We start from the raw sequence: 20713 nt of genomic DNA, 5'->3' as shown, positions 1-20713 counted from the left end.
GGGAAAATGAATAACAAATGTCACAACTTCTGACCAGTCAAGTTTTTTTTTTTTTTTTAAAAGTGTTTCTAGGGATTAGAATACATCAGCCCTTTTGAATTCATTAGCTGAATCAGTTTAAAACTTACTTAGTTTCCAGATGAACAAATGCATGGTATGTGCTCAGAATTTTTGCAGAAAGATACTCATCTTGGACTGTCACCATGAAGGTCACAAATGCCATTTCTAAATGTGATTGTGGAGATTTTCTATTTTTTTAAAACTTTTTCACCCTATTCGACTATTGATACACTGTAATGTGCTTACAACTTTATCAATTTCTGTGTAGCCCGGACAAGCAAGAATCCATTTTACAGGATGGCAGTGTGTTATGTGCCCCAGCCCTCAAAGGCTTAACTGTGTGGTCTCGCTCTTCAGAAACAAATGTGGGTGCATTTTGTGTTGTGTGTGGGATGCAGGTTTTTGTTGGTTTGGTTTGGTTTCTTTTTTTCGTTGCAAGTTCATTTCATTTTGAAATTAAGTTCTTATAATTTGGGGAGGCAGGAACTTAGTGTTGCACTGTTCCACATAATCATCTGTTGTTACTTTGTAAGTAGAGTGCACTTTTTTCCTTTATTTAGAATTATGAAGGAAGAAACCTCTCACTCAATCTCAGTGTAAGGAAATCGATTACATGTCATGTCATGTCAATTGATTCATGTCAATTGATTCATGTCATTTACAGAAGCTGAGAGAATGTCCTGAGTTGGAAGGGACTCACATCGAGTCCAGCTTCTGTCAATTACATGAAGTTATTTTCCAAGTACTTTTAAATCTATGCTTCAGCAGTGCAAAAGATAGAAAGTAAAGACAATAACCTTATATACAGAAAAAAATATTTACCTAATAAATCATGTGATATTCTAACATCATTTTTTTCTTTAACAGGTATCTTTCAGATGAAGGAATTGAGGCTTGCATAAGTTCCTCTGAAAAAGTTAATACAAATGACATTATCCTTGTTGCCCTTAATGTAAGTTATGATTGTGAAAACTTTTTTTCTAGTGTATTATATTAAAAATGATATATCTAATGGTTCAAGTACAGGTTTGTGTGGCTAATTAAGTGTACCATTGTCTGTGTGATTTACATAAAGGGCAGAGTACCTGTCTCTCTCCTTGCGTGTTTAAGTTATGAATTTTATTTGGAAATAAAACCTATTCCAAACTGTGAAACGTGAAGGAGAAAAATGAACACAGTTTGCAGTAGGAAAGTATTTTTATGTTTATGAAATGTAAATCTAAAATCGAAGTACAAGCAGTAATAAAATAGGAAGTGTTGTGTACTGACAAGGCAATGAAATTGTAGCAGAAAATACTAGTTTGTTGGAATGAATAAAACACCTGTAGTTTGACTTCTGGACATGGTACTCCTTAAAGCAAATTTAAATGAACGGTGAATTTTCCTGTGACGTGTACATATTTATATAACTACAAACATGTTTTTTTTTATTTACTGTAGAAATTGGAATTAGTAGTCATTAGAGCCAGAAAGATGATTAAGGAAATAGAGCATTTCCCTTATGAGGAAAGGCTGAGGGAACTGGGTCTCTTTAGCTTGGAGAAGCGGAGACTGAGGGGTGACCTTATTAATGTTTACAAATATATAAAGGGTGAGTGTCACAAGGATGGAGCCAGGCTCTTCTCAGTGACAGCCAGTGGTAGGACAAGGGGCAATGGGTACAAACTGGAACACAGGAGGTTCCACTTAAGTATGAGAAGAAACTTCTTTTCAGTGAGGGTGACAGAGCACTGGAACAGGCTGCCCAGGGAGGTTTTGGAGTCTCCTACTCTGGAGACATTCAAAACCCGCATGGACACCTTCCTGTGTAACCTCATCTAGGTGTTCCTGCTCCATGGGGGGATTGGACTAGGTCCCTTCCAATCCCTGACATTCTGTGATTATTCCTGACAACAAATAAATATAAAAATATACCTGATAAAGAAACAACTTGCAAGCAATAAAGCTTACTACTTGTAAGGACTCAAGAAAGGTGTGCATGTGAATTCCTATTTTTCAGAATCCTAGTATATACATTGCTGGTAAAAATTAGTAAATCTGATCCTTTTCAGTAACAAACAAACAGAAAACAGCTACTTAATCCATGTATTTGTTACTTATTTTTAATGTATTCTGTGAAAATCAGGAGGTAGAGTTTCGTCAATTTTACGTTTTACTTGTTTAAAACTTAGTCATCCACCCTCAGAAGTTTTAAAGCTTGTACGTGCTGTGTGTAGATTTATGTAAAATCTGTCCTTTGTAATAACTATGTGTACTTCCAAGGGGAAAAAATGTACTTGAAAGTATTCTTTCTTGATGCAATTGTAAATGAGAATTGTTACGAATTATTTTGCCCATCTTTGAGATTCAGCCTCTACTGATTTAAGATGATATGCTGACAAGAGTATCCCTTCCGCTCCTTGCATTTATTCTTTGAAGCATATGTTCAATCACTCTTATGTATGAATGCACCAATTCATGTAATTAATTTGGAAAGGAAATAAAGCAAAATTATAATGTAAAAATGCAAAGAATATACAACAGTACATGCAGAGAATAAGCATTAGATTTCTGGGTTGTAGTAGCATGCACAAATTCTTCCATTGACTGTTAGAGACATGTTTCAGGCAGAAGAAACCAAGAAGTCAACCAGGTCTTTTAAATTTGTTTTTTATATGTGTGAATTGCTTAAATAAGTATGAAATAGATATAAATGTAGCTTCATTCCTTCAGATGCTTTTATTTTGTATAAGATCTTGCAAAGAGTTTGTAAAAGTTGTCCACTTCCTGCTGCTGTGATTGCAAAGCATCTTACTGGAGACTTGTCAATTATCTGGATATGGAACATGCTGGAACAATTTATAGGAGCCTGTGTGCTATTCAGAGATAAATAACTGACCGATGACAGATCACTTCCCTCAGGTGGGCTCAGGTTGAACACTGAATGTACTTTCTTATCACTTTCTGTGGATCTCTTGTGCAATAGAAAGTGGGTTAAGCGTTTATCCACTAAATAGATACTCGGAGTAAATACACTAAAAACATCAGTACAAGTAGTTTTCTGTTTGTAGGGTACCAATGTTTGTCACTGAAAAACAGAATAAAACACTTGTTTACAGTGTTTTAGATACTAAAATATCGTGTTGCTCAGTTCTAGATTAGGATGCTGGAACAATAATCCATTGACATATATTAATGTCAAGGAGTAATTACTTTTAACCCTTCTTTTGTAAGTGCTTATGATCATAATAAATACAGAAAGCTTTTAGGTTCACTACAGTAATCTGCACCAGCATGTTCTATTTAAAACAACAGGTTTATTTCAAGCAAAGGAGTTTAGAAAGCATAGGTTTTTAAGATGCACTGCTGTGCTTTATTTTTTTCTTAACAAATGTAAATGGACTTAAATGGACTAAAAACCTTTACACATTGTAAAGTCTAATTAGTTTTTACTCTATTTCCTAATTTCATATGCTACACCTTTTAGCCATCCAGTGCATCCTTTTGTCACATGTCACCCTGATTGCTATGCTTGTCCAAACAAAGTTAGGTGGCTAAGTGCTTTTGTGGAGATTTGTTCCTTTGATCGTAGGAATTCTTCAGTTCAATGTTGTCAGTTGCCGTGCTACACAGTTGCTGAATAATGTTATGCAGCTGTCTGCCTCAATTCTAAAAGAAGTAATCAGACATTTGAGTTAAGAAGCATTTAGTGGAAGTATGATGTAACCTTTTACTCCAGGTATAATTACAAAAATAATCCCAAACTTTTATGAAGGATTTGTGCATGTAAAAACACACGAAGTAAAAATGCTTTTCTCTAAGTGCCAGATGGAGAGCAAAGAAATTAATTTACCTATATTAAACCTCAGAGTTGTGTCAAATAAACATTATTTTGTCATTTTATCTACTAAAGGCATTTTAATAATCTTTGAAAATGTGCTTGAAACAAGAGTATCTTTTAAAAGGCAAAAGAATTTCTTTTGTAAACTCCTTTAGTTGATTTTATTTTTTTTCATCATATGCAGTTATAGGGACGGGGTTTTTTTATAGTCTGTAAATAGTTGCCATTGTAGAAGAAATACCCTTCTTTTTAATTTTTTATTATGATTTTTTTTTAAACAGGATATTTTAGGTTAATATTTTCTTGTCTTCTGTATTAATTTCAGACAGATTTAAGAACGATTGGCAAGAAATTCCTCCCCAGTGACATCAATGGTGGAAAAGTGGAAAAGGTAGACAATATTTTTACCTCACTTTTTCTATGTTCTGTGATTTCTGTGTGATAACAGCTTTCTATGCTGCACTGGTCTGATTTTGTCATTATTTCACATACAAAAGAACCCAATATTTGAGTATATTATAGGATAAATATATTAACATATTATTTTGTCCACTAGGCTTCCTGCAGAGAGGACTCTTCTATTTCTCAACTTTGTACTGCTTAAATAAAGTGAATAATCTTAGTAACTTAAGTTACGACTCAAAAGTAATTTAACCTATTTGATCGTGACATGGTATCAGAAGTTACTTTTTTCTCCTCCTTTATTTTTGGGAGGGCAATCAAAGCAGGTTATGAATAAAGCAAAGCAGCTGTATGATTGTGATACATGTTGATGCTGTATTACTTTGCTTACCGATCTACAGTATTACAGCTATAGACTTAATGTAATTTTCCTGTGACTATGTATCCTATAAGTTATGTGGATAAACCATGTTAGATGGTTCTGGAGAAACTTTTCACTACTGTTGAAATTTCAATAGTGATAAATCATGGGGTGTTGTTTTAAGACAGTAAGATTGATAAGAAAGGCTGTTAAGAACTGTTAGGATTTTTTTTTCTGCTGATGCTATTGTCTAAATGGAACGGTGAGTGCTGCAGACACTTTCTTCTACAAGAACAGCAGCAGGAACGTTGTTGTCAGATGCGAAAAGCCCACTTGAGAGTGTATTGCAGGATCATAGCTTCTGGCCAGGCAGGATTCTATGCATGCAACACATTGCTTAATAAATTAACTTTCTGGGAAAAGTTTTATTAACGTGGAGCTATGTTTTTTGCAGGTATTAGTTAAAAAAAAATCTGGTTGTTTACCTGTTTAGGTTTCTGGATAACATGCTCTTCAAGATATTTCAGTGCTTAAAAAATTTTTGTACCACCTACAAAAAATTGATTTAGCCGTTCTTTATATCTATGATTTTAATATTTTTCTTCCTCTTCAGTATCCTGTTTCTGAAATACAGAAAACAAGCAAAATAATTGCTTTTTATGCCATGTTTTTATGCCGTTTTTTTCTCAGTTGCTTAATTGGAGTCTTACTGAATTTTTCATTTCAGATCATGTAATATTCACGATGTCCAGATTTATTTGGTTAAATGCAATCCTTCAGAGTATGAAGGTTTTATGTGTGGTAATGCTTGCTTTATTTAGTTATGCTGTTGAAACATTATTTCAGTTCAAAATGGCTGTAATTGTAGTGTGTTTTCAGAGTTTTGCTGCATAATGGTAAAATTTCTTTAGAGGTAGTTGTTCAGTTTTTATTAATCTCTTGAGAATATACCTAGTAACTTGCCTATTTCCTTTAGAGAGAATGTTTTCTAAATTTCTGCTATTATGTAGTTCACATGGTCAATTAAAGGTAAAAGTGTCATTAATATCCTAAAAGCTTTGATGGACACTATATATGAGAAGCTACTTACATGCTTCAGAATGTTTGCTTCTAGTTTAACTGCTCAGGTCATCACTTACGTTTTTCAGGTGTTTCAGCTCAAACAAGTGAAGGTGCAGTTGTGCTGTTTGTTTCCACAAAATACAAAACCTCTGCAGAAAAATGAGAGATGTGTGCTTGAAAACTGGTGGTTAGTGCTTTGAAATACCTGTGAGATAACAGCTACCCTTTCATGGGGAAAAAACTTCTGCACTTGTACACACACAAATACTTCTGTATTTTGTAAAACTGAACATTTCAGAAAATGAAAAAGCTGGAAAGGTGAGGAAAAAAAATCCAATTCTAGTTTAATTTTCAAGGATCCCTATTAAACTTGCTGCTCTCCCCTCAGGGTATGTTCTGCTTTTTGTTACTGTGTGTCCTTTTGAGGGTCCTTGTTTGTCATACTGGCAATACAAAACAGTATATATGTAGGATCATAAATAAAAAGACAAAAATGAACTGTTACTGAATAGGATTTCATAAATTTCTACATGGGATTGTCTCACAGTTGACTGGATAATAGGACTGAATGCTGCAGGAATCCAGTCCGATCCAAACTTTCCTTTTGAAACTTTGTTTGAACCAAGGTATTTCTGTTTCTCACATTGTCTGAAGGTTGAGAGAGATTAGTGCTTACAGACACTTTCCATTTTTAATGGTTAAAGTGTGAAAATACAGAGCAAAAGGGTATTTTTTTTTTTCTCGTATGTAATGACTCCTGACAACAGTAGCAGGAATTGCAAGAAGCTGGAGGAAGCAAGCCAGGACAGAAGGAAAACATGGCCCCTAATGATCTTGGTTAACATCAGATGTTTGTTTAACAAATAGCACTTATTAAATCATAGGCACTTACATATCAGTATTATCAAGTAGCCAAGATTTTTTTTACATGTGAACATCAAGTAAAATTTAGTTTGATCTTAGTTTAATCAACTGTCTTTATTTGGATCATACATTGTAGAAAATTATTCTAAAAAAGACCCCAACAAACACCTGCAAACCATTTGCTGCAGGATAATAATCTTCCAAGTTTTGAAAAGAAGTAATGACTGCACAGAAAAAATCTGTGTTTGAGAAAGATTCTTATTTATAGTTTTTAGCCCAGACTTTTAGATAGTATATTAAATCTTTGCTTTCTTAACTGTAGTGTTTCCTTTTTTTTGAGTAACATAAACAAAATCTGGCTACTTAATAACTGCTGGTATTTAGCTTGCAATATATACAGATATGTTACAGAAACTGTGTTTATAAAGGAGAGTATTTGCTTTATATAAGTAAAGGATATGGTTGGGATAGGAGTGACTCCTTAATGTGATCTCTCAGAAAGCAGTCACTTGTGGTTCAGAAACACTTCAGGAAACAGTGTAAATTATATATTACTATTGTTCCTCTCATCCAAGACCACGATCAGTTTTATTTATGTCTTGAGAACACATGATATATTTCCATCTTGCATAGAAAATAACTTTCCTTTCATAGTGTTAGTGTAATAGGCAAATATTTGCATAAAAGCTGGCAGAGTCCTGGTGTAAAACAACATGGATATTTGACCATTATAGGTAGTTATCAACTTCAGTCATTAAAACACAGAAATGTTTTATTCACTCATTTGTGTCTGTGTTTTGTATGGATTTAAAAAAAAATAATGTTACCAGTCTTAACCACAAGATGGCCACATTTGCATAGTATTTGAAAAAGCTGAACCCATGTATTTCCATCTAGATGACTATATGCCATAAATATAGGTTAAGTATTTTAATGGAATAAAAATGCAAAGAAGACTATATAGTTATAATGTATAATTTAGTAATGATGTTATGTTCAAGGCATAACTTGTTTTCTCTTGAGTATTTGCATTCTATTACAATGGAAGCATTCATTCCACGAGCATTCAGAAAGGATTTCATTTCTGAGCTCTGAGAGTTGCTTTTTGAGTACCGGCAGATTGATGGCAAGCAGTTAAAACGTAAGTTGCCAGGGATTCTAATTCTTGTTCAGGGTTACTCATATGCTTCTCAACTTCCATCTAATTACTTTACTGCAACTAACTGTGCTTTGTTGCCTTTAAATGCCACTTCGTTTGCAGATTTTTGGTTTCCTACAGGCTTTTTTTTTTTTTTTTCTTAGAAAAGAAAGGGGGTGGGGGGTGGGAATGATCAGATATGCTGTTCCAGTTACAACTGATCTGCATTTACCAAAACTACTCCAGTCTTGAGGTGCTCATCTTCACCTTCCAGCGAGAGTGATTGCTACATCATATCTCCTGATGTAACTGCGTTTGAAACTGCCTCTGTCAAAAAATATCCTACGTAATTTTAGCCACTTGCTTGTTTTTTTCCAATTGAGATGATTTTGACAAGACTATGAGTGCAGTAATACTGACAGATCAAACTGAGGCATAGTCTTTTTAGAAACGGCTGTTTGGCAGCTTTACGTAACCTGTGGGCCTTGAGATTTTCACCTTGATCAGTGTTTTGATTGTGTTCTTAGCTCCTAATGCCTATTTCAGGAGCTCTTAAAAAGGCATGATTACTTCTGTGGTTTTGACGAAAAAGTATGTAATGTTAGATATAATAAGCTAAATTTTTGTGAGAGGCTGACTGGTTTTTGGTTTCAGACCAGTTTAAGTGTGTGAAAGCCTCTAGGAAGACAGTGCCGTAGTAGTCTTGAAAAGAGTAGAATATTGTCTAGTTGCTATATTGCAAAACTTGTTGAAAATTATTAGATAGGAATTGGACATGGTTTAAAATTTTATCTCTGTAGGGATCTGAAGAGATTGGTTTATTAGAACATGGAGTACTGTGGTGAGCTCTACAACATAAGAGGGACATGGACCTGTTGGGGCAGGTCCAGACGAGGGCCATGGTGATGGTCAGAGGGCTGGAGCAGTTAGTCCCTTCCAGTCAGTGTGTGTAGATAAAGTTTCAGGGTTGTGGGTTTTTTTGTTTTGGTTTGGTTTGGTTTTGTTTGTTTGTTTGTTTTGAACATGATGTAATATAAGTATTTAGATTAGTTTCTTCATATTGGAGAAGCCTATGGGCTAGCTACACATGAACAAATGATAAGAATGTTGTTTCAATTAATTTAAACTATGTCCAGAAAGACGTGAATAAATTCTATCACATGATACTGTGGATTTTTGTTTATTTTGGGTTTTTGTTTGTTTGTTGTGTTTTTTTGTTTTGTTTGTTTGGGTTTTTTTGTTTGTTTGTTTGTTTTTTTTTTTTTTTTGCTTTTTTTTCCTCAGGGTAATGTGTGTTCTTGCATTAGTGCTGATAGCCTTTATGGATAAAGAGGAAAGAGTGGAATGTGCTATGTCTCAATGACTTTTTATTAAACTTCCATTTCCAGTCATTCCTCTTATGCCTTTTTCTGCTCTTTCAGTTTTCAGATTCTGAGTTATCCAGTGGTTTTCCCATACGTTAATGTAATACCTATACTGTGAATATTATAATGAAATTATATAGTATAAGATAGTATTATTATATTTTTCACCTTGAAAAAGTAGGCAGAGCATTAATTATGGGGTTAATGATGGATAAAGCTAATCTTCATTCCTCAGCTCATTTAACCTATGTTCTGTACTCTTATTTTAATCCTTTAGATCAGGAGTGTCCTACTTATTTTCACCGGGGGTCGCATCGGCCTCGCGGTTGCCTTCAAAGGGCCGAATGTAATTTTAGGACTGTATAAATGTAACAGTCCTAAAATTACATTCGGCCCTTTGAAGGCAACCGCGAGGCCGATGTGGCCCCCAGTGAAAATGAGTCGGACACCCCTGCTATGGACTCTAAGCACTGAAAGCTGTTTATACTACTACTCTGGCACATAAAATGCAATTTCTTTGTTTTTCTACTTGTTTCTCCTCTTTTAGTTTTTTGTTTGTTCTTTTTTAAATTAAAGTCATCTGAATTGCTTTTCATAGCATTCCAGCCTTAATATGTGTGCAGTTGTTTGCCCAGTTTGTAAATAACTCCTGGAGCTACAGCTGTACTGTGTGGAACTTCAGGATGAAGGCATTACCTAAATAATAATATGGGAATGTATACAAGAAAACAGTTACAAGATCACAGAGTGGCTGAGGATGGAAGGGATGATCATCTGGTCCAACATCCCTGCTTAAACAGGATCACCCAGGGCTGGGTGCCCAGGACCATGTCCAGATGGCTTTCCAGTGTCTTCTGAGATGGAGACTCTGCAGCCCCCCTAGGCAGCCTGTTCTAGTGCTCGATTTCAAATAAAAATAATTCTTTAGCTTCTGAAATCCGTCATCCCATTTTCCTTGGTTTGATGTGAAGCCATAAATGATGCGGATGCCTTCAAATTTTAAATTTATTTGAAGGTGTCAAGAATAGGAAAATTACATAGAAAATTTCATTTACGTTATTTGCTATTGCCTTAAGGTCACAAAGCCATTTAAGATGTGAACTCTATAGAGTGCTAATTTTATTCCTGTTAGTGACAGTTTTCTTCCTCTTCTTAGTATGATTTCATGCTTTAATAGTATTCCAAAGTGTTTTCCTTTCTCTTTTGTTCTCATCCTAAATAAAGTTCATGTTTCCTCATCTTCTAATTTATTTAGTTTCACTGCTTCTATTCTTTTCTTTATTTATCTCACTCTTCTTTTTGTATATCCATCTCCTGGTTAGTTGCTCTGATTTTATATTCTTCTGGGCTAACTAGGTCTGTTTCTCAAAGGGAAGAAGTTGATGAAGTTGTCGCTTTTTCATCTTGTCTGCTGTCTTAGATGATAGAGGTCAGCTGAGCAGCTGATTTTATTTCTCAGAGGGTTCAGAATGACTGTGTACTCAGCTATGACCTAAATGTGATGAAGTGTGTTTGTGGGGCAGGTTTTGTTTGTTTTTTTGTGTTTGCACCTGTTTGAAGACGCTGTGTTACTAGTTAGTTTTTATAAAGCAATTTTACTTTAATTGTAGTCATTGTAATGATTGTAAATGAGACCCCGCAGTACAGCACGTGAAATCTTATCTGCACTCCATAGTATGTTTGAAGTGACACTAGTTGTGGTTTTGCTTGTTTGCTCCCCTCACCTCTTTTCTTTCAGTTCTTTTCCATAACCATTATTGCAGAGATGTATGAAGCATCACAACTGTTTCCCTGAAAAAGCCATTTTTATCATGCTTTTGAATGTACAGTACATGAACGACAGAAATTGAACATGACTGCCTGATCAAATTGAACTTTCCTTTGCCTGGGACCATCTGTTAGCATGTCTAGATAGTACAGTGTGTTTGCTTCATGGTGTTAACAGTTTTGTCTTTTCTGTTTTGCATATGTAGCTGGAAGGGCCATGTGTTCTGCAAATACAGAAAATACGCAATGTTGCTGCACCAAAGGATAATGAAGAATCTCAGGCTGCTCCCAGAATGTTACGTTTACAGATGACCGATGGACACACAAGCTGCACAGCTATAGAATACAGTAGTATGTCAAAAATAAGGTGAACAACTTTCTTTTCAAAGTTTTGCTCTGATACTTAAATATCCTTAAAATAATGGAAGTATCCTTAGTAATACATGGAAAAATTGCATGACAGAACAGGTTTTTTCCTTCTCAAATTTTATATATAAAGGAGAACCTTAAATTCAGCATGCAAAGGTGTATATGAATGTAATTTACAATACTGTTTATGCTGAACTACACAATGGAAGAAGGTGGATTTTTGCAGTCATCTGCTGAGTTGGAGTTTACATCACAGACAGCGTTTTGGGTGCGTGCAAACTTGAGCCAAATTCCCCATTTTTGGTAGCAGCAGATCTTTTGTCTGACGCTGGAATATCACAGGCCTGACACACCTAACTTAATGCAACTAGTGCTGCTTCACCATGGGCAAGACTTTAACTTGAACTGAATTAGCAAGTATTTCTTCGGTTAAAAACAAAGGGTAAGAGACCTAATTACTGTTGAATGTGGGGATTTTTTGTGTGTTTGGTTATGAAGATGCTGAAAATTATTTCTAGTGTTTAGTCTCTGGAGTCATGGTGTGCTTTGCTCTTAACCCTAGTTCAGTTGACTTTGATTTTAAAAAAATCTCCTCTCTGCTAGCTGCAACAGTTAGATATAGATATATACCGCATTTTTAAATGTCATTTTGTACTGTTAAACTGCTCCTTAGCAGGAGCAGCTTGCAGTTTAGAGTGATGCTGTCTTAAAAGGTTGAACACTCAATCATATTTTAATTTTGGCTTAAACCAGCAGAACTTAGAATGTCATATTCCAACATGAATTTAAAGAGAGGAGAAAAGGAAGGGAAAAAGGCTCCTGTGTAAGTAGATTCTAAATCACAGAATACTTTAATTGGAACACTCAGTGGAAGACTTAATTTGAAAGCTTTTAGATAAAAGCTCAAAAATGTCAGAGAACTCATCACTCTGTACTAATGATGTGAGCTCTTGATTTCAAGTAACACAGTATGAAAAATTAATTTGTGTTGTATGTGGTTGTTTCAGGTTTGAGGTTAGATCATTAACCTGGAATAATATCCTGTTTCAGTACGTAGTGTTTCTTTGAAATAAATAAAAATCAGAGTTTTATTTTAAATTAGAATTTCTTCATTATTGGGGTTTCCATTTACTCCTCTACCCCTTTGCATAATTCTCATTTTTTTGCTGTATTTCTTTCTTGCCTGTTTTTTATGATCTCATTTTCTTTACTTTTATGAGAACAATACCTAAAATCCATTCATATTGCTAAGGTTAACGCCACTAGGTCTGAAATTGGCTGACTCCACTGTAAATTTTCCTTACCTTCCTTACCGTGTGGTATGGTCCTGTGATTGTAACAATAGCTTTAGCATATTTTAAAGAGGTTACTGCTGCTCACTCTGACTGTATCTTGTTTCTCACAAGAAAAAACATAGTTTCCAGATTGTTGTTCTTATCATATCTTTTAATTACGGGTCGAAGATGTGTGATCTTTTATACATCTGCTGTTATTTTTCATTGGGTAGATACCTTCTTGTGGGAGTTGACCACAAAGAGCGTCCTTATGTTTTTAAATGATGCACGTTTTTTACATTTATTCTGGTACAGTCCTGACTGTAATATATAGAAAGCTTTTTTTCTAACAGCTCTTAATTTTTTCCTGAGTTAAATGTCTAAAATAAATGAGATGATTAACCATCTGGAGTTCCTCTATTTATTAACTATAAATGCATCCTAGGATGAGGAACTTAGACAACTGACTTGGAGACATCTTCTGTTAGTCTAAACAAATCACATCCGTAGTTTTGTATTGTTAAATTGGATTTTAACCAAACAGACAATTTGCAAACATTCATCTCTGTTAGAATCTAATTTGCAATATGGCATTTTTGTGTAATGAGTCGGAAGTGTTCCAAAAAAGCTATTGAAAAGTACTGTGCATAGTGAAGGAATTATTGCAAAGATTTTTTTATGTGACAATAGTGGAAGTATAACAAGAGTAGAATTTGATATGTTTTTGGTGACGGAATATTAATAAATGTATTTGAAGTATTTGGCTTTGTTTCTAATTCTAGCCTGAACACTCCACCTGGAACGAAAATTAAACTTTCAGGAATTGTCGAAGTGAGAAATGGATTCTTGCTGTTGGATGACGGTAACACAACAGTTCTTGGAGGTGAAGTGGAGCATCTTATAGAAAAGTGGGAATTACAAAGGGTGAGGTAACACCACTGGAAATACTTGTCTTACAGGATGTATATTACATTTAATGACATCAAGCTTAATGTGTTGATTGTAAGCCTTCATATGATAAGCTTTTAGAACTTGGGGATGCAGCCAAATATCATTGGGGATGCAGCCAAATACATGTAAATAGGTCTTATGTATAATGTTGCAAAAGAAAAAAATGTATTTAGAATCATAGAAATATTTCTGTTGGAAGTGATCCCCAGGATCATCAAGCCCAACCATAATAACAATAACCTAACCTAGCTCTAGCACTAAACCATGTCCCTAAAACCTCGTCTAAACACCTTTTAAACACCTCCAGGGATGGTGACACAACACTTCCCTGGGCAGCCTGTTCCAATGCCTGACAACCCTTTCCATGAAGAAATGTTTCTTAATATTCGATCTAAACCTCCCCTGGCACAAGTTGAGGCTATTTTCTCTTGTCCTATCACTTGCTACTTGGGAGAAGAGACCAGCACCCTCCATGCTACAACCTCCTTTCGGGTAGTTGTAGAGAGCACTAAGGTCTTCCCTCAGCCTCCTTTTCTCCAGGCTAAACAGCCCCAGTTCCCTCAGCTGCTCCTCATCAGACTTGTGCTCCAGACCCCTCACCAGCTTTGTCACCCTCCACTGCACTCTCTCTAGTACCTCAATGTCCTTCTTATGCTGAGGGGCCCAAAACTGAACACAGTTCAGTATTCAAGGTGCAACCTCACCAGTGCTGAGTACAGCGGCACACAATGTAAGTCATCTTTGCATGGGTCAAACACATGAAATTTACTTCAGTGCAACCTTGGGTAGTTGCTTTCCTAAACAGTGTGTTTGGTACCAAAATATTATAGAATGATGCCTCTTAAAACTGCCATCTGCAGACTATATTTTTGAGACAAAAAAAAATAGTAATTGTATGGAAAGCGTTGAAGTTGGTAACCGTAAATATGAATTCTGTATTGCAGATTTCATCAGTGCTTTAGTTAAATTTGTGATTAGAAAGATGAATTGGAGGGTTTAAAATCTTTCAACAAGCCACAAGTGCTTGTAAACGCATTTACTCCATTTTAACCTCTTTCCTGTCCCAAGTGACCAAAAGTTGGAGGACTTTTTCATACATTTCCTCACAAATAAGTGGAAGTTCCTAGGGCAGGAAGTTGTGACCCTGCTACAAACATTCCCAAATACTTAACAGATCAGCTGTCGCTACTACTGCACATCTACATCTACATCATCTACATCTTTACATCCACGTCTCTGAAACAGAGTAGCTGTTTATGAACACCATGCTTATGAAATGTCATTTCTGTTTAAAGTACTTGTTTTATTGTTGCTGATGTGAAGTTTGGCAGAGCCATTATTGTTATGAATAGCCTTCTTCAGTGTTATTTGCATTTTTATGAATTTGAGAAACTGAGCCAAAATTTATTTGAAATGTGGTTTATGCAGTGTCCACTCTAGCTTCTGTTTGGCATCATTTCTGTGCTTTTATAGTTGAAAATAGGTTTTTAAAAACATTTCTAGTTTTAAAGGGAGCTGCCTGTTTGATTAAAAAGAAGGCTCTGAGGCCAACAGCAGAATCATCCAATTCTGTGGGTTTATTCATATTTAGTATGAAGTCTTGTGAGTTTTCTCTGCAGTTAAAAAACACTTAAATTTTAAGATTGTTTGAGGTGGAAAAGAGACAAGTAGAAGTAACACGTTGTTAAGAGTGCTGTCTAATTGGTAAGAGAAGGGTCAATAGAATTAATTAGCTTTATTTGTGATAATTTGGACAGTCTGTTTTCATGTTTCTTCTGTCTGGGCTTCAACAAATAAATGTTGCTTTATGAAAATTTGTTTTTGAGGTCACTGTCAAGAAATATCTTGGAATGTGTTCTGTTTACAAGAAAGCAAGCCATTTAATAACCATGATCATGCTGCTGACTACAAGTTTTAGCACTTCTTTTTAGTCACTTCTGTTGGCTTTATGTGATATGTTTAAAAGAGAGGTAACTAAGTTTTCACTGATTTACTCTGGTAAGATAAAATATAAGAAGTTAACTATTGCCTTTTGCTGTCCCCTCAATTCTCTGGTTCCATCTTGCGATTTGCTAAGGTATCGTTTTCTTTTTCTCATTGACCAGCTCACAGCGCACAGTCAGGTTCCCAGCGTAAATGTGGCCATGTCAGAAAAGCTGTGGGTGACAACAAATCAGTTTGGACAGGTGAACCATGACCATGGGAAATTGTAGTTCCAGTTCTATATCTGGACTGACAGCTAGACATAGAGCGCTCAAGCAAGTCTATAGAAGCCAGATGCTACTTTCATAGTAGTGTCCTCATGAACTCAGTGTTTCTGTCCTGTTCAGAAAGCTTTACAGAAGAGAACAGTTGACAGCTAACCAAGATTGTCAACTCTCAAAGAAACTTAAGTGAGGACATTGCCATTCCTTGTCTAATCTTGCCAGTGAAGCTTAAATAAAATGCTGAACTGTGTTTCCCTAAAAAGACAGAAAAACTTATTTGTGTGACTACGTCAAATTACTTGTTTTGAAGCCTTTTTATTTCTTTCCAATACAATATCTGAGAAGTGTTAATTTGGCTTCTTGTGTAGATGAAAAACTAAGGATTTTTTTTTATAGTTATTAAATCAGCTAGTGCTATTAAGTCAAATAATACTACAAAATTTTAATTCTGAAGTTATTGTTCCTGTCTTAAATTATTGCCCTTGCACGTATCTCTCAGCTTCTAGTTGCATAGTTGTGTTACTATTTTGTTCCATTCGGAATGATGTTTGACACTGATTTTGGGAGGAACTGAGTTTTAGTAATGGAAAATTCACACTACTAGTGTAGTGTATGTGGAATTAATGCAGTATTTTCACACTACAAATGTAGTTCATGTGGAATAAATATATTCTTTGTACCATTCAATTTTATTATAAGGTAATTCTTGCATAGAAATTTCTGGTTTTTTTAAGTGTTACTGTTTAAGCGATGGTAAATAAATAAGGAAGGAGTAAATGGGATTGTTACTGTGTGGTTGTTTGAAAATATAAGTTAGTGTGTCATGGACTTCTTTAGGTGAGAATACTGTTACAAATAATTATTGCTTCATAGTGTTCCCAGTGTTCTGGTGATGACTGGTATTTAAGTCAGTGAGGATCAGTATCTGCAAGATAATTGCCGGTACCCTTTTTATGAAGGAAGAGTACTTTTTGTTGCTGTTAATCAAAACATCAGACCGTCTGTAAGTGAAGGCTGACGGAAATTTTGCTGAGATGATTGGTGAGACTGTTTGGTAGGCCCTATATTTTTAAAATGCAGAATCTATCAAATTATGAATCTAAAAGTAAAGTTCTTCTTATACTTAGTGATTCTTTTTTGAGGAAGGTGAGGCTAAGCATTGAGGTTACCTGATGGGGGAATTGAAGTAGTTTTATGTATACTTCCAAATTCACATTAGAATAAATGTGAGGGGATAAGAGTATATGATATCTAGGAGTTCAGTGTCATATTGTAAACCTTTGTTTCTTAAGCGATTCCCTAAGGAAATTTTTTTAATGTCACATTCCAAATACAGCATAAAGGGTGAAAGCTGCATACTGAATGTATTACCAAAAGAGCTTATTGTAAATGATAGTTACTGCTCTGCTACAAGCAAATTTAATTGTAAGTTAGAAATATTGTTCTTGTTGCCACTTTGCTTTTTATTCAGTGCAAAGTGGAATTTAATTTCCAAAGCAGTTGTTCTCACTTCTCAGCAGACAGTGCTACTTGAAAAGAAAGTATCAAGGCTATTATTTACCATTAGACAGGATTCTTTCATTCTGGATAACGATTTTATGCAATACATTGTTATGATTCAGAACTCATATGGCTAAATGTTAGTAAATATGCAGTCAATTTTTAAGTGCTTCTTCGGCATTTGCTGAATTACATGTTTGAGCAAGTTTGCAACAGTCTTTTGCTTGTATGTGTTTCCTTGAGTCGGTTTTGGGAAAGAAAACACCCCAAACCCAAGTGAGACATTAAACTGAAGCGTGTTATTTCTGAGTATAGGACATGAGGAATTAAGTTTGACCAAATGTTAGAGTTCTTAGGCCATCATATAAATATTTTTATTATAATTTGAGTGCTGGAGTTCATTTCAGAATTGCCTACATTTCTCTGCATCCAAAGAAACAACAAAAGTGGAGGATTTGTATCTAAAGCACCTGCCCTGGGGCTGCGAAGTGGCTTGGCCATGAGATGCTCTTTGTTCTCTGCTGCTTCAGTTAACAGACACAGGAAGGTGTGAGGGTACTACAGGGATCAGCCTCTTGGTTTTAAGGCAGCACAGGAAGGTGTGAGGGTGCTACAGGGATCAGCCTCTTGGTTTTAAGGCAGCACTTGAAGTGAACTAACTGAAACTAAACCAGAAATAATCTGATTTCTGTGCTTCTAAGTGCTGCCTTAGAATTGCCCATGTAAATTATATATGTAATTATGAGTGACTGTCCCAGTAGCACAAAAAGGGACAATAAGAAATGAAGTTGATAAAACAGATGAATTATAGAAAATACAGTTTTGAAGCATTTTAACAGCATTAAGGACCTATTCTTCCTTTTTCCATGTCTGAAGCCATATATTTCTTTGTAATGTGAAATACTTAACACATAACCAAATGGTGATTCCAAAGAATCGCATTCTCTTGCAGAGTGTTGCTGTTGTCACAATTTGTAAAGAAAGAGGTGTATAAACTGTGAACAGATACTTTAATGCAATGTTTTACAAATCCATCTTTTTACTGTTCTTGGCCACTAGTAACTTGTATTATTTGAGTGTGCTTTGTTTTCAAGCCTAGGTCACTGATTGCTTGATTGTGGCTAAGAGTTTAGAGCACTTCTATAGATATTACGTATCAGTAGTTGTTATGCTTTTTATGGTCTTCCTGATCCAAAGATCTCCTGATCAATTTAGCATATGTACTGTACTTTTCATGAGACCACAGAGGAAATTTCCTAGAGGCACAGTGTTTTGTTTCCAAAAGTGGCAAAAGGAGATTCTTTTTAGGGAGAGCATGCAGCCTGAGCTCTTATACAGCCTTGGCATCCAGAATTGCTGTATTATGTTTTATCAGGGGATACAGTCTGGACTAATCCTTTCAGTATTTGCTTATGCATGGGTTTATCAATTTCACAAAATAATTGAGGTTGGAGTGGACGTCTGGATGTCATCTGGTCCAACCCTCCCCCTCTGCTTAAGCAGGGCCACCTAGAGCCACTTACTCAGGACCATGTCCAGGCAGCTTTGGAATATCTCCAAGGATGGAGACTCCACAACCTCCCTGAGCAATATGTGCCAGTGCTAAATCACCCTCATGGTAAAAAGAATGTTTTCTGATGTTCAGAGGGAACCTCCTGTGTTCCCATTTGTGCCTGTTGTCTCTTGTCCTGTCACTGGCCACCACTGAAAAGAGCCTGGCTCCATCTTTTTACAGCCTTTCTTCAGGTGTTTGTGTAGATTGATAACATGCCCCCTGACCCTTGCCTTCTCTAGGCTGAATTGGTCCAATCCCTTTTTACACATGCTAAAGCTGTTTGCCTTTACAGCCTCTAGCAGCTGGCAGTTCACTAGGCACTATGGGAAGAAACATCTGCTGCCTATTTGTGTGCTGCTTTGTTCTACTAGTGTCGATTTTGCTATACAACTGATTTTTTTCTGCATTTGCTGTATGTTTTGCCTTCATGATTTTGCAAATTTTCATAGTTTTCTGTGTCTCCCTGCCCCTCACCCAATCTTCACCTTAAGTACTTGGGGATTTTACGTATATAATTAAGTATGTTATATTAAGTATATAGTTTCTGGTTTTAGGTTAAAATGTTGATCTTGCAAGTTTCATGTATTTTCTGCAATAGAGACATGTATCATATAATCTCTTTTCTCTTTGCAATTTATTAATCAACACTTTTCTTTTACAGAGTTTAGCAAAGCACAATAGGAGTAATATTGGAACGGAAGGTGGGCCTCCCCCTTTTGTACCTTTTGGGCAGGTATAGTGCACTTCTCTTTGTCATTTCATAAAAAAAACCAAAACTATCATGATTATCTACTGGAACTTGTTCCAGTTAGGTAAAGGCCATCAAAATACTTTAGATCATGATGAGTTGGATCTATAAAATGTGCCTGTTTTTAAAAAAATGCATTGATCCTGTCACTTTGTTGTGCCAATTTATATTTAACATTTTTCCTTTCAATTTCAAACTTAACATTTTATTTGGTATGTGGAGCCTTTGATTCTTCTGGATAGATCTTGTAAGTGCTAACGTGGTTCCTTCTTGAACGCAAGAGGTATTTACAATAATTATATTACCTACATCATGAGCTATGCTTAAGATGTAGAAGTCCTTATTTTTGGCCTTTTTAGAGGACCAGAGGAGTGTGCTTTCAGCAAAGACATCTAGATGTCATAGGTGTAGATTTTTACAATCGTATTATTTATCTAAAGTTGTTCTACTTTAATGGAATAAGACTGAATTTTTTTCAGATGAGAATAGGTAGAAAAGTGAATTAAAGTTTTCCTTTGGCTTTTCAGAAATGTGCATCTCACGTGCAAGTGGACAGCAGAGAGCTTGATCGCAGAAAGACTTTGCAGATGACAAATACTGTAAAAACTGTTGTGGAGAATGATGAGTTTGAAAAGCAGAGAACAGCTGCTATTGCTGAAGTAACAAAGAGCAAGGAGGTTAGAATGCACATGTTGCAACATTTTACTTACTGTGATTATCTTGTTATTTTATGTATTTCTCTCTTAAACGACAAATGCTTTCTGATGTTTGCTTATAATTCTAGTCATGTATCTATAAAAAGATGAATCAAACATAGAGTCCTTTTGGATTGATGAGTATGTTCTCATTTTAATAAAGGCAATAAACTTATCATAATATTTTATTGTAGATGTGATTTTGATTTGATACTGCTATGAAAAAATGTGGCTTTTACAGTTTAGCTAATGAGATTTAAGTAATAAATGCCTGTCATCAGTTTTCATCAGCTTTTTTCAATTCTGAAAAACCCATGTTTCCCTGCATTCAGTCTGGAGGAACAGCTAGGATGTTTAGTTCCATCATGTCAGGTTTTTATGTCCTCCCTTGGTTTTCCTTTACGTTTATTTTTCAAATTTGCTTGGTAAGTCATAAAAACTAGAATTATATACCCTTTTTACAACATCATTAGGGCATAGGGGAAAAATACCTATCTAATAAGTTAATCTTTTTTTCTGTGTGTAACTTAGTGCTTTATTTCTTGATTTATTTCTTCTATTATAATCATAAAAAAT

At 35.4% G+C, this 20713-nt stretch overlaps 1 protein-coding gene across 3 annotated transcripts in view; it reads left to right on the top strand.

The window, feature by feature from the left end:
- The window catches only part of TDRD3 (tudor domain containing 3), a 98942-nt gene that overhangs the window by 37629 nt on the left and 40600 nt on the right, over positions 1 to 20713 (top strand). For 2 of the 3 annotated variants that reach the window (XM_082042974.1, XM_082042976.1), the window contains exons 2-7: positions 928 to 1012; positions 4206 to 4271; positions 11045 to 11205; positions 13264 to 13405; positions 19356 to 19427; positions 19970 to 20119. In XM_082042974.1, the coding sequence (XP_081899100.1) occupies positions 928 to 1012; positions 4206 to 4271; positions 11045 to 11205; positions 13264 to 13405; positions 19356 to 19427; positions 19970 to 20119 (676 nt within the window). The remainder of the gene's footprint in view (positions 1 to 927; positions 1013 to 4205; positions 4272 to 11044; positions 11206 to 13263; positions 13406 to 19355; positions 19428 to 19969; positions 20120 to 20713) is intronic. The other variant, XM_082042975.1, reaches the window with a different exon arrangement.

Source organism: Streptopelia decaocto (assembly GCF_964273445.1).
Source record: "Streptopelia decaocto genome assembly, chromosome: 1".
NCBI lineage: Eukaryota > Metazoa > Chordata > Aves > Columbiformes > Columbidae > Streptopelia > Streptopelia decaocto.
This window is presented reverse-complemented; position numbering and strand designations above follow the sequence as displayed.